This window comes from Fusarium proliferatum (assembly GCF_900067095.1).
Source record: "Fusarium proliferatum ET1 genome assembly, contig: FPRO_scaffold013, whole genome shotgun sequence".
NCBI classification, from domain to species: Eukaryota; Fungi; Ascomycota; class Sordariomycetes; order Hypocreales; family Nectriaceae; genus Fusarium; species Fusarium proliferatum.
In genome coordinates this window covers 938448-951655 of record NW_022194802.1, presented here as the reverse complement: position 1 = coordinate 951655, position 13208 = coordinate 938448, and the positions used below count along the sequence as shown (strand labels likewise).

General features: G+C 50.1%; 2 protein-coding genes across 2 annotated transcripts; one reads left to right on the top strand and one right to left on the bottom strand.

Moving 5' to 3' along the window:
• Window positions 1-1114: 1114 nt before the first annotated feature.
• On the top strand, window positions 1115-2632 carry FPRO_12945 (uncharacterized protein; the record flags this gene model as incomplete). Its single annotated transcript, XM_031223517.1, has 4 exons — window positions 1115-1229; window positions 1290-1438; window positions 1495-2477; window positions 2569-2632. 4 exons carry the CDS (start codon window positions 1115-1117, stop codon window positions 2630-2632), a joined length of 1311 nt encoding a protein of 436 aa, XP_031088868.1.
• Window positions 2633-3897: 1265 nt separating this feature from the next.
• Window positions 3898-5484, bottom strand: FPRO_12944 (uncharacterized protein; the record flags this gene model as incomplete). Its single annotated transcript, XM_031223516.1, has 6 exons — window positions 3898-4008; window positions 4059-4139; window positions 4192-4818; window positions 4868-5032; window positions 5083-5314; window positions 5453-5484. 6 exons carry the CDS (start codon window positions 5482-5484, stop codon window positions 3898-3900), a joined length of 1248 nt encoding a protein of 415 aa, XP_031088867.1.
• Window positions 5485-13208: the final 7724 nt, after the last annotated feature.

Below are 13208 nucleotides of genomic sequence, written 5' to 3'. Positions count from 1 at the left end.
CAACTCATTGGAAAAGTCTTGCAGAGTGGTCTGTTGTTCATATGCGAGTCCATACCCGTGGCCTGACCTCGCCCGGGGCTTCGCCGAGCTGAGAGGTCCGTACCCCGACATTAAAGCTCGGAGACCGGCGGTGATGAGGGGAAGTGTAAATGACAGGCTTCACTTGGAATTTGCAGTCATAAAGTCATGATATTAATATTTGCTGAGGGAAATTCATGATTATAAAACTCAATAGATGCTTGATGTACTCTATCAACTCCCTTGGACCGTAGTCTCGAGCTTGAATATGTAAAAGTTGCTCCATGTCTCCGTGGTAGTGATGCAGCTTCTCCATCATGTGCCATTTACCCCTCTGGTCTAGAGAAATACTTCCCCATACTTGATCCCACTTGCAACCGTGCAAGCTCAGTTTACAATGGCAGCAATTGGACAGTTCCTCCACTAGAATGGCGTTCTTAAAGTGAAGAAGGAAATGGTCCCCCCGGAATCATCATTAGGTGCTCATTCAGTTCCGTCCGAGCACTTCCGTCTTCTTCCACCTTGGCCCGTCTCTTCTCTCAACTCTCCTCCGAGTTGTTCCATTTTCATGTGCGCGTCTGGCTTGTCTCACGCGACACTGTAATAGCATTGTTTTTTAAATTCTCCGTTGTTGAAGGCACAAGATAGAGAGACCAACCGAAGAATAGCATCTATCATAACGTACCTCCACTCTCCGGCCACTGCCTCGGCTTCTCCCGCTATTTGCACGCCTCTCTTTCCACTCGCGGGGCCGCCATCCATCATTGATACTCTACTCTACTCTTGTCTGCACTGCTCTTCCACTCTCCATATCTTATCCTCGACTCACCTCGTCCTTCCTTTCTCTTCCCCACTCGCCAATTCTCTCAAACGATACAGTCGCTCGACTTCCCCCATCTTGACTCTTCAATGACGACGCCGTGAGCTTATCCTCCGACCTTTCAACTTCCTCGGACGCTCTTCCGCAGCGGGAACCCGGTCTCTCCCTCCGTCCGCCCGAGCCTGCCTCCGAGTCCGATTTCTCTTTCTACGGCATCCTCACGCTCTATTCTCCCGCCTTTTTTTTGCTCTCTGATTCGACCCACGGTTGCGCATCATGTCGTGGAAAGCTTCAGAGCGTCTGATGGATACTATCCGTCACTATGCTCGGTTTCCCGCCACTGGTGTCAGCTTGCGCCAGATGGTCCAGTTCGGCGAGAAACCCTCAGTCGGTATGTTTTTGCTCGTTCCCGTGTCCATTGAGCACAGTTATTGACTTTGGGCTGCGAAAGGAACTCTATTCCGAGCTTCTCAGTTCTTAGCCGAGGAGCTTCCAATCCGTCTAGCTCATCGCGTGCAAGAGCTCGACGAGCTCCCAGATGGCCTTAATGAGATGCCTTCTGTCATCAAAGTCAAAGATTGGTACGCTCAATCGTTCGAGGTATGCGTCTTTGAAGCCAATTCGTTCGAAACCCGCAGTATTAACTCGACCGGTAGGAAATCACACAACTACCTCGGCCACAGTTACCCTCGGATATCCGAAGCCGCCTCATGAAACCCAGCAAAGCTATCGGTCGCAATGCTTTCCGCCTCCCTGCCGCAACCCCCAATCCCTCTATCGACGAGGGCGAAGCCGACGGCTGGGGTGGTCTTCAGAACGACAATGGCAAAGCCAAGGCCGCTGCGCGCCGGTACTTTGCTATTGTTGACGACTCGAGCGACTGGCCTGCCGATCTTCACCTGTACAACCAACGTTTCGCTCAGACTCTGCACCACATCAAACGCCGTCACGATGGCGTCGTTACCACAATGGCTCAAGGCATCCTCGAATACAAGCGCCGTCGCCAGCGCATGCAGATTGATAGCACCATCCAGTCCTTCCTCGACCGCTTCTACATGTCCCGTATTGGTATCCGCATGCTTATCGGCCAGCACATTGCATTGACAGACCAAAGCCATCATCGCGACCCCACTTATGTCGGTATTATTTGTACCAAGACCAACGTCCAGGATCTCGCCCAGGAAGCCATTGAGAACGCCCGATTTGTCTGTGAGGATCACTATGGTCTTTTCGAAGCTCCCAAGGTCCAACTCGTCTGCAACCCCAACCTGAACTTTATGTACGTCCCCGGTCATCTGTCGCACATGCTCTTCGAGACCCTTAAGAACTCGCTGCGCGCCGTTGTCGAAACCCACGGTATGGAGAAGCAGGCTTTCCCTGTTACCAAGGTTATTGTTGCCGAAGGCAAGGAAGATATCACCATCAAGATCTCTGACGAGGGCGGTGGCATCCCTCGAAGCGCAATCCCTCTGGTTTGGACTTACATGTACACCACTGTCGATCGCACACCAAGCTTAGATCCCGATTTCGATAAGAGCGACTTCAAGGCCCCGATGGCTGGTTTTGGATATGGTTTACCCATCTCACGTTTATACGCGCGCTACTTCGGCGGTGACTTGAAGCTCATCAGTATGGAAGGGTAAGTGTTAAACAAACATATTTCCAAGCCGCCTGAACAAACACGCCTATTCTGATGATGAACAAATCCGTCATTAACATTTCTTTCACAGATACGGCACCGATGTCTACCTCCATCTGAACCGTCTTTCATCATCCTCCGAACCTCTGCAATAGCAATTACATAGCGCCGGCGCACAGAACCTACAGGTTCCCCCTTGGGTTCTTCGCAAAAGACTACAAGGCCGAAGCCGCGAGATATCGGAACGGAAACAGGTGGGCGATGCCGAGGCGGTGGTCAACGCGCCACCACGAAGCAACTATACCAGTCCACAGGAAGTCTAATGGGTTTTTTTCTTACAAAAAGGGAATTATCGTCGCCCGCGGGAGAACCGTGCGCCGGAGCAAAACACAGACGAAAATATATCGTGATACTACTATATCAGCAATTACTACAAGAAACAACAAGAGGAAGAGCAACAAGAAGGACCAGGCGATGACGATTACAAGGCCGCCCACGATATGCCCGCAGCTATACCACGCCAATAGGAACGCACAGCTCACTTGGATATTCGAAAGAGGAGGAAAGAGACTACTCGATTCGAGGGATGAAGATCCCACTACACCAGAACACCGCACCATGTGGTTCACACAACCCGAGGGATCGCTATCCATGGAGGCCAGTCTAAAAACCAACGTTGGGAAAATCTACAGTCTCACAAAGCGTGCCGTTGCACGCATATTTGGACAATAAACACCATTCAAGCTTCGATTTGGTTATTATTATATTCTAGGTAAAGATCCCTCCCGCTTGAGATGGGAGGAAGAGGAACATCGTGTTATGCAACGATGAGGGCACATGTATGATGCATTAGGTATGAGGGGGAAGAAGAGGATGGTGACGATCGATATTATTGGGATGCTGTCTTGTTGACAGAGCATGCAAGCATGTATATGGAACAAAAAATACTTCTATGGGAGTCTAGGTCATGGGTAGGAAATATCATTTGCACTTTGTTTTTCTGGTTACTTGATTTTCGCTTCGACTCCTATAACTGTGGTCATGATGAGTATCCCCTGGTTCCACGTTGATAAGATATCCTCAACTTTCCGATGTGACAGCATATGAGATTCAACACAAGTAAAGTAAAGCAACGCAAATCAATTCACTAGGCTTTTCTACCTGTTCCTGGGCCGGGGGCTCCTAGCCTCAATCATTCTCATCCGATTTCGCTTCCGCTTCCGCTTCCATTTCCATCATGCCTCTCACTCAAGGAGATCGCTCTAGTCTGAGCTGTTGTGAGGGCGAATCAAGCAACCGTTTTCCCCTAACCCATGGCAATCGCAAAGAAAACAAGACCAAAAAATAAGAGACTCAAGAGACTAGTCGGAAGTCTCGGTCAAAGAAACAAATCTGGGAAGTGCTGCATGACGACCTTCTTCTAGTTGCTCAGGGCGTCAAACATGTTGCGACTCTGCGTGGAGTGGCTCGATCGCTGGCGCCCGGACGAGTTCTCAGCTTGCTCCGTGATGTTAGGCTGAGTGAAGTAGCGCTAAAGAATGAGTTAGACAATGAGTTACTTCTTGTCATAAGCGCACCTACATCGTTCTTTTTCTGCCACTTGTTGCTGGCATGAAAGTTGGCCTGTTGCTGTCTTCTGAGGTCGGCCTGTGAGATACGATTCTGTTTCAAGTCTTAGTCTGAGATCAAAGCCTTGTTGATTCAGTATACTTACTTCCTGTCCATTCCCCCACCTGTCCTCACGTCGGGTTGAGACTCCCTTCATGGGAGGGATGTCGTCCCAGCCATCTGCGAGCTTAGCACCCTGGTCGCTTCCTTCGGTAGTTGATACTTCAGATGCTGAGCTGGACATGACAGTTGGGTTCTTGGACGCAGTGTGTCTCTGACCCATAGGATCCCAAGCGTTGAAGGTGATCTTGCGGGCGGCAGCCTCTTCCTCCTTGTCCTTGCGGAGAGTTGTTGCAGTCGAAACACTACCGGTGATGCTTGAGGTGGCAGTTCGCTGGGCTATTTTGAGGCCGCGAAGGTGAGGAGGGAAATCGCTTGCCTTCTGAGACACTTGTGGAAGAACAACCTTTGCGTTCGAGGATACAGAGTCTTCATCAATAGACATGCTTGCGAGACGCTTTGGCAGCAATTTGTGGAGATGAGGGGGCAGTGTAGCACGGCTAGAAGTTGTTGACATGTTGTCGCCAGCCACACTGGATGTTGTGGACGTAAAAGTTTGGGTCGTAGAGTAGTGAAATGCCTGAGAAGAGCCTCGAACGACTTCGTTGAAGACCTTGTTGTCATCTTCGTTGTTTGGGTCTAAGCCAAGGGATTCGGGTGAAGTGATTGGTGCCTGTCTGATGTTAGTGATTCCGTTCGATCTCCTCATGCCTATTGCTTACCCCAGGGAGATCATCTTCATCGAAGAATTGGGCAACCTCAACTGGCGCAATGTAACCTTGGCTCATCATCTCTTCTTCCTCTACGGAGATATGACCCGTTGCTTTGGGCATCGGAATCACCGAGGGCTCCGCGACTGTATCCCATGCGACACATTGGAGGCATCGCTATTTCAAATTAGCTAGATGTTGACACCGCAGCTTGGGGAAGTCCTTACCCAATCCTCAAGCCTGCGCTGATTCGAGGAGAAGGCGGCATATGGGAGTTTTCGGTTGCAGGCACAGCACTCATGCTCCAAAACGGTAGTTGAATTATGTTCTTTGCAGATCATTCCTGTGTTTTCAGGATCAACCTTTTGACCAGAGTCTATCAAGTAGCGGGTGTTTCTCTGTTGGGCCTTGGAGAACATGTCCCAGGGCTTCCACTCGTTACCTGAAGCGCAACGAAACCTGGCAAGATTAGCAAGTTGAGCGTGAAGACACACAGGATAAGTATAGATTTTACTGGGTTTGGACAGTCTCGCGGGCTTTACTATATATCGCTTTCTTTTAGCTTTGTTTAGTTCTGACATTGATGGACAAACTCACGGCTTGTCGCCTCCTTTGTTGTTGTTGGGCATGGCGATTTGTGGAAGGAGGTAACAGAGGAAGATCCAACTTGAGATCCCAGTGCAGATAAGATGAATTCTGTATTTGCGGGCAATTTCAGCTGCGAGTGGGCAAATGATAGAAGAGTGGTAAGGGAATGTTTGGGTTGTGTGCTCCTGTTGACTGCTTCAGGTCAGCAAATAACAAACTGACTCGGCAATTTCAGCAGCCTCAGTTGCTGATATTGAAAGCAAATAGAATAGTAGAATAGAGGTTCTTTTTGTGATGCTGATGTCGGATCAAAGGAATAGATCCGATGATATTGAGGGTTGAGGAGGAGGAGGAAGGAAGGTGCGAGGCTCGTGCGCTTAGGAGATATTTATTGGCATTGGAGGCTCTTGCAGCGGCTTCAGTGGCAGTGAATCACTGTCCTCAGTTGTCAATAAAGAACAATACCTGTAGCTTGCAAGCGGGTAGTGGCAGCCCAGTGTTTGGGGAGTGCCTGTTTGCTCTTCCTACCTCAGGTTAATAACTACAACCTGAAACACACACTTTCAAGCCTCACAAGTTTACATTTTGAATGGGCAACTCTTATCAAACAAAGCTTACACTTCCTTTCTCTGATCAGAAACTCTTTTTTGGTTCTTAAACACTGTTGTGCTGGTCTGTTATAGAGGTCTCAGTGTTGAAGATACTGTGATCTTATAGCATTAACTTGGTAGTAGCCAATTAATGGGATCCAGGTATCCCAATAACAGCCACAGAAGTATCAATCATTAAGTTTCTGGCCAGACTGAACTCTCAGTAAACTCAATCAATAAGGTTGCCTTTGGGGTGCAGCATCTCAAGCAACTCGGAACTACTGTTGTTTAAGATTGAACAGTTACCTAGATAACCTTCTGTGTGGTTAGGAGCAATTGAGGAGGGGATAAGGGAAGCAGAAGAAGTGGAATTATCCTTTTGGGTATTGTACTGTGTATTTGATTGCTGCAACTGGTTCAGCAATGTCATGGCAAACAACCCATGCTGTATACATTATTCATGATGTTTGCCACGAGAATGTAGCCCAAATCATATAGACCAAATTATTGAAAATCACTACTGCTCATAAATCAGATTGCATGGTAGCTTCGTTGGCGTAAGCCACTTGAAAGGACAACGTTTACACATTCTTTGATCGTGTTTGATATGCAACATCCCGCAGCCGTCGACCCCTTTAACGGACCATGCACTGACAGCTTAATATCAAGAGCATACGTGTCTGAATTGCAGATACAGACACGTCAAATTCAATTCTAGGACAGGTATTACATATTAAATTCATGAAAACTAATAGATGAACTTATATGAATCTAGGTTGGTGGTAGCAGAGCAAGTCCAAGGTGGATGAGGCTCAACTCCGGCCCACATGCAATGTTCATCTGCCACATGGGAACCATCGTCCTAATTACACCCTACACTCACTCCCATCTCATCAACATCGATCAAATTGTCCCCAGAAACTCATCACCATGCATGCCAAGTTCGCTATCCAAGCTTCCTCTTTCAGCGACAGAGACAGGGTCAACACGATGCCCAGTCGCTTCCGACATTTTCACCGCCATCTACCCTACAGAAAATCGAATAAAGTCTTCACCGCTCAAGCGGAACCGTCCATGGCGTTGAATTAGCTCGCTGTCCAAACCCCAGACGATCAGCTGGCATGTCCACGAGCTTGTCGATTTACACTTACCCTGATCACCATAAGGCTATGCGTTGTCTGTGGACTGTATGCACCTTTGATGGCCAGAGATGCTCAGGTCAACGAGTGTACCGCGCTGTATGATTGGCATAACCATCTCGACATCCGAGCGTAATCAGACTCACTGCAGGTATTTGCAAAACTGCAAAGGGGCTGCAGTATATTTCTTGATGGAACGGTAATTCTGTATGTACCCTGCATTGCGAGAAACTAGGTATTGGCCTCCATCGCGTGGCTGGACGGGACTATGCAAGTGACCGCGTCAACCAACAAGCAAGCATCAGTTTTTTTTCAACATGCTAGGGTCATGCCATGTTGCTGCAGTGATTTCGACAGACGTGTCAAGCTACTGAGTTGCCCATTGACTATTCGTTGCTAACGGCGTGTCTACGGTAGAAACTGGTATCCATCGTCAGGTTAAGCTTGGCGAACAACCCACCTGCGGTAACAGGCTTCATCCATCTTCTCAAATCCACCATCGATAGACTCGCTCTACAGAGACGACAAGGTCAGGCCTAGACCGCAAAAAGACGCTCTTACCGATACAGGTTGGAGGTCTTCCAGATCAGGCCGATCCCATGTGGATGTTACTCATCTTGGCCAAAGGATCTGGGGTAGGCAACCTTTTGACTCGCGCTTGTGCAAGCCTCAGCACTGGGCTAAAGCTAGACGTCCAAAACGGCGTGACAAGCTCTCAGCCATGAGAAAACAAGATGTTGGCGCTCTTCATTGATTCAAGACTGGCAGCAAGAACCCCCCAGAGAGACCGGTACTCTATAACCCGCCCGTTGCAAACAGCTGGTCCCTGAATCCGTGCTCTACGATAAGCTGTTGTCGATCCACCGAGCGAGCATCGGTTGCGATGAGCATCACTGGGTCCTGGATACAGTACGAAGAAAACAAAATAGATCGACAAGACAACGCGCTTCGTGGCCAATGGTCTCGTCAGTAACAGCACTGATCAATGACTTCACCATGAGTGATGCCGCTGTGACAGTCGACCCAAGCGGGCTAAGATCGACTATCGTAGCTCTCGGGATGGACAGACATCGCCACATTCGTCAAATTCCACGCAAAGGAAAAGCTTGCATTAAACCCGGCCAATACGGAACTGACAGCTCAGGTCCCGGTTGGCGGATCATCCAGAAAAACGCAAGGCTCAATCGGTCATGGTCACTCAGGACAAGCGGAACACGTCAAAAGTGAACCCGACAATGCGGTGACGGAGCATGGGTCCATAACTGCTCTACAGCCGAGCTTTGAGTCTCAACCTCAGGATCACAGGCCCCTTTCCAATGCCGGAACCGCTGTTGAGAATTTGCTTTTGATAACGGACGACTTTTCTCGAGTGATGCCGATCACCAAAACCTAATTACTCATGCACCGCTCCTAGATTCTCGGACCTTCTGAGTTCACTTTACTGTTGATAGTGCACACCCTAGAGAAGGCCAACGGGCTCGAGGCTCCGGTGGAGCAGCACGGGGCGTTCCATCGGGAAGAACCCTTTGGCGCCTGCACTCCACAAATGCCAATTGATGAAAAACGTTAGGTCAGTTGGTCTCGAGGCTGGCTAGGTCCTGAGAAGCGAAAGAGGTGGCAGGAAAAGCGAAAGTGAGGCATTGAGACCAGAACAGACGAGGGCTGGGAATACGAATGATGGTGCAGGCATTGCTCATGTGGCGCAGGCTTGATCGCGATCTTCTGCCAATTGATTTGATCAACAGGCAGAGTCAGCACTGCAGAGAGGAGATGGTAGCAAAGGTTTCATGGCTGATGACGGTGATGATGTGAGCCGAGCTACTCAAACAGGTACAGGCACACTCTTCCAACTCAATGGTAGGCTGTTAGAGAAGAAACGGTGCAATGACGACGATCTTGGAGCTAAATTGATGGGATCGCGGCACACTTTTCAAGACACGGCACGGCACGTCACGTTCAGACACAGTTCGACCTCGCAGCAAATTGAAAGCTCAGTACTGATCATAACCCAGACCCAAAAGCAAGTCTTCGTTTCAGAAAAATGCATTGCTCGCCAGCCTCCATCCGTGCGTGCCGCGCTTGGGCATTGAAGACCATCATGGAGGCCATATCCCGCAGTAGGTCGTTCATAGGGTCTTCTCTGGAATAGAAATCATGATCCCTTCAACCTCAGCCACCATCGGAGGTCCCTTCAAAGGGTCGGGCTAGGAACTGAGTGAACGGACCCTTTAGAGATCTTAGGCACTGGCTTACTCGCATCATCTATCATCTGTGCATTCCGTCGCTCAAGTGACAAACGTGTCGCGCAGGGAACTCCTGGGCATAGGTAGCCTTGGGTCGTGACAGCGCATAGCCGGTTACGAAGCGACGCGCCAGCTAGAGCTTTGATTGATTGACTGATCGACTGGGTTGAGAATGCAGGGACAATCGCATCAGAGTTCACCCCGCCTGCTCACCTCGAGACAAGTCAGGCCTAATATTGATAACTACCGTTATCTATGTACTTGGCCATTATAACCGGCTGCATGATTCGAGGCTGATGCACAATTGTCTGTCGACGGCTCTAAAGACTTGCCGCGTTTCAAGCCGCGGCATTGATAACCAGACCAACACCGAGGGAGGCATCCAATCTACCGTCCACTACGTGAGATAATCAAAAAGCAACGAGAGGGGAAATGGAGGGGGGAGCATCAATGGGGACGACAATCATTCACGACCGCTGCGCTGCGCTGCGTTGCGAGATGGATCGACGCCTAGGTCGTCCAGTCTGTTGGGCCAGGATAACCTTTCCTTCGAGAAGGTCTGCTAGACTATTCCACAACACCGGTGAACCCGGAAATGCTACCGTACGGTTCCATCGTGACAAGCTCGCCTATAAATTTGCTGCAGGCAATCTCCGTTCCCCAGGCATGTGTCCTTTGCATTGGGTCGATCCTGCAGCATCGTGACAGACAGACAAGTCCAGGATCGGAAAACGTGCCCCGAGTAGGAATTAGCAATGCACGGTGCAATCGTGGGCGTTCACGAGTGCGAGTCTTGGTGTAGCCCAGGGGTTTCAAACAATGGGGATGAATGGAGTGAAGTGGTACCTCGACGTTTGGTACCTGCAGCAGCTTTCTGGAAAGTACCGAATGTAAGGGCCACTCACCCACAATTAGGCATGAAAAAGAACCCGTACGGACTACACTGTACCTGGCAGGCGGGTTGTTTGGTAATTAACGGCCAGTGTGAAATTGGCCGGGCCCTGTCGAGTTACGGTCCGGCGGCTGGCCCCTGGCAGACGGCCCCACACCCCGGACGTTGGCTCGAGGACCGGTGGGATGGGATGGATCAGCATGATACTGAGAAAAGAAGCACACAATCTTGCTCACGAAAGGATCAATCTCGCATGGATAATGGAATTCTCGAGTCTTCTTTGGACCCTTGATCGAACATTTCTCGGCATACTGAACGCGCTTTGATCTTATGCCAGTCAGACAAAAGATCGGGGCTACCCTGATGTTAGTGACATCCTCTGATATGTGATATCTGTATCTTGGATGACGTTACGACCACTGAACAAACTTGCTTACACCTTGATCAGGCACGATGACACCATGTGTATCGATCATAATGCACAAACAGAGGCGGCTGGAGTGGTTCCCAGGAACCACTTTAGGGCTCACAAGTTGAGACGGTTGACTGTGAAAGGCTGAAAGATGGGACAGAACAGAACCTGCAGCTCCAACGGCTAAAAACCCGGGTGGCGTCTTATGCCCAGTTATGCCCTGAATGGCGCTGCATAATTCGCACTACCAACGGACTTGTACACGTGTGTGACAAGGGTCTGTACGTTTCGGAAAAAGCTGTTCCTTGTTTCCATCACATCAACCTCTTGAAGCTGCATTGCTTACCTCTTGTCACGGCTTCAGCAAAATCCCTTTGTCATTCCGAAGCGTCTTAGAGTGATTCTCCAGCGTGTTTCGTCACTTCAACGGTCACAATGCCCTCGTCGATATTCCCCTCTCCTATCACCTCCCCCTTTTCCTTTTGCCCTCCAGGCCCCTGTGAGTATTAATCCCAGGGCACGTCCCAGCGGAAGGAAAAGCGCCCAAGGCTAGGCTAGGCTGCCTGTTTGATTAATGCCCCCCGGCTGTTGGACAACGGCCTCCCGCACGTACCAATTAGCCCACGAGGGCCCTGAGGGAACCTAAGGTTTGGGGATGAACGAGGGGCAAAGCCTAGAGGCCATTTCATGCGACCCCGAGACAGTAGACAGTGCCAGGACGCGAGAGGCCTTCTGCAGGCTCTTGCGGATGGAATTTGACAAGAGCGCCACTTAAGTAGTTAGAGATTAGGTATAAGTCTGGATGCTCGATACGAGTTGAAGGTTCTTGCAGGAAAGACGTGCTTGACTGCGCCATTCATCTGAACTATTGATAGATAAGTTGCGGTTGTACAACGGGCCAATCTTTAATATGCAGCCCAGGGTGCTGTGGCGCGAGGCCACGAGAATCGACCGAGGCTGAGGCGGCAGAGCGAGCGCGTGTACTCCGTAGCGAGTAAGAAAACGCGTCTGCTCCAAAACGCACGCGTCGGGCGTTCTAACCGTGTGCCAATTTCACCATTTTGCTTGGCTCATTGAAAGCCAAATTAGTTACAGCCTGCCTGCGGGGAACACAGCATTGTGATACCAATAAATTGTTCACCCACGCACGCCGTTAATCTTTGTTCAAGCTCGAGGCATGGAAGCGGTGGTCCTGGGTGACAAGACAGGCTGAATTGCTCATCTCCCAGGCCTATCAATCGTGATCTGCTGCCGCGGTTGGTAACGTCTTTGGGGCCCTTTGGGTTACTGTCACAAATTGCGACAATTTGCAGCTCGGAGAGCCATGCCCCAAAAAAGAAATAAAACACGGGAAAACATTGAACGGTCCCGCCGCGCCACAAGATTGAGACTGGGCTTGGACACTAGGATGCTCATCGCTTTGGTCCCCGTGATTGTGACTGAACTGACTATGATTATGATAGCACCTCAGGCACGAAAAGTTCCCAGTAAAGGTCGGCAGATAAATGGTCGATGTTTGCGACGCCGTCATCGCCGGTGCAAAATCCAATCCTAGAAAGCTTCTAGGGGGGCCAGGGGAGCTTCCCCCGGTGGCCCTAGGTCGTTTCTTGTGGTTTCGTTCGTCCCCAATTGTTCTGTCATCCATTTTCTTCAGTACTAGCGAGGTTACGAGAGTCGTTTCCATTTATCTGGGACTGCGGTACTCCGTAGACTGGCCCTTATTTCCAAGACCAAGGTCCAAGAACAAGAGCCGACTGGACTGGGACTGGGACTGACTGGGCTTCAAGATGAAAGGACTAAGCCGCCCGTGATCTCTGTAATGTCATATCATTCGCCGTCTGCCACTTTTCACGTCGGTCATTCTAGCCCATACCAGTGGGCAGCCAGAGTTGAGAGGGCCACACGACACCGTGAAAAAGACACCCTAAGGTTCGTTTGGTGTGCTCTTCTGACTCTTCTGACCCTCCCCAGGAAGTCTTCAAATGATCCATTTCTCAGAACCTTGCACACCATTGGATCTTGTGCGGTTGCTCTTGGATCCTAGTTTCATTCTTCGCTTGTCTACGACAGTTTGACATGTTATCCTGAGATTGGGAATTTCGCGTGTCGCTGTCTCTGATCTGATAATCTCTCAGATGGGTTTCTGCCTCCCTTTGCGCATCGTTTGGCAAAAACAGCATGCTTATGCTTATTTCTGCATGGGATGGCTGTGAATCAGTACTCTTACTTGCAGCTTGAGATCAGCACAAAATGAGGTACCGGTACCACCAGGGCGCCGTGACTCGAACTTAAGTTCATAAGGCTTCGTTAGCAGGTCACTCTCCAGAGCTTCAGAAGGACTCCCGTGTGCTCCCCGCCAGCCCAGTGTGCTCCCGCTGCCATGGGCCTTTTCCCTTGCCGTCAGGTCTCTTTCAGAGCTGCCTGGGGTGCCTAAGTGCCCTGACCGGAGCACGGGTACGTACCCGGATCTTGGCGAATAAAGCCTGAAC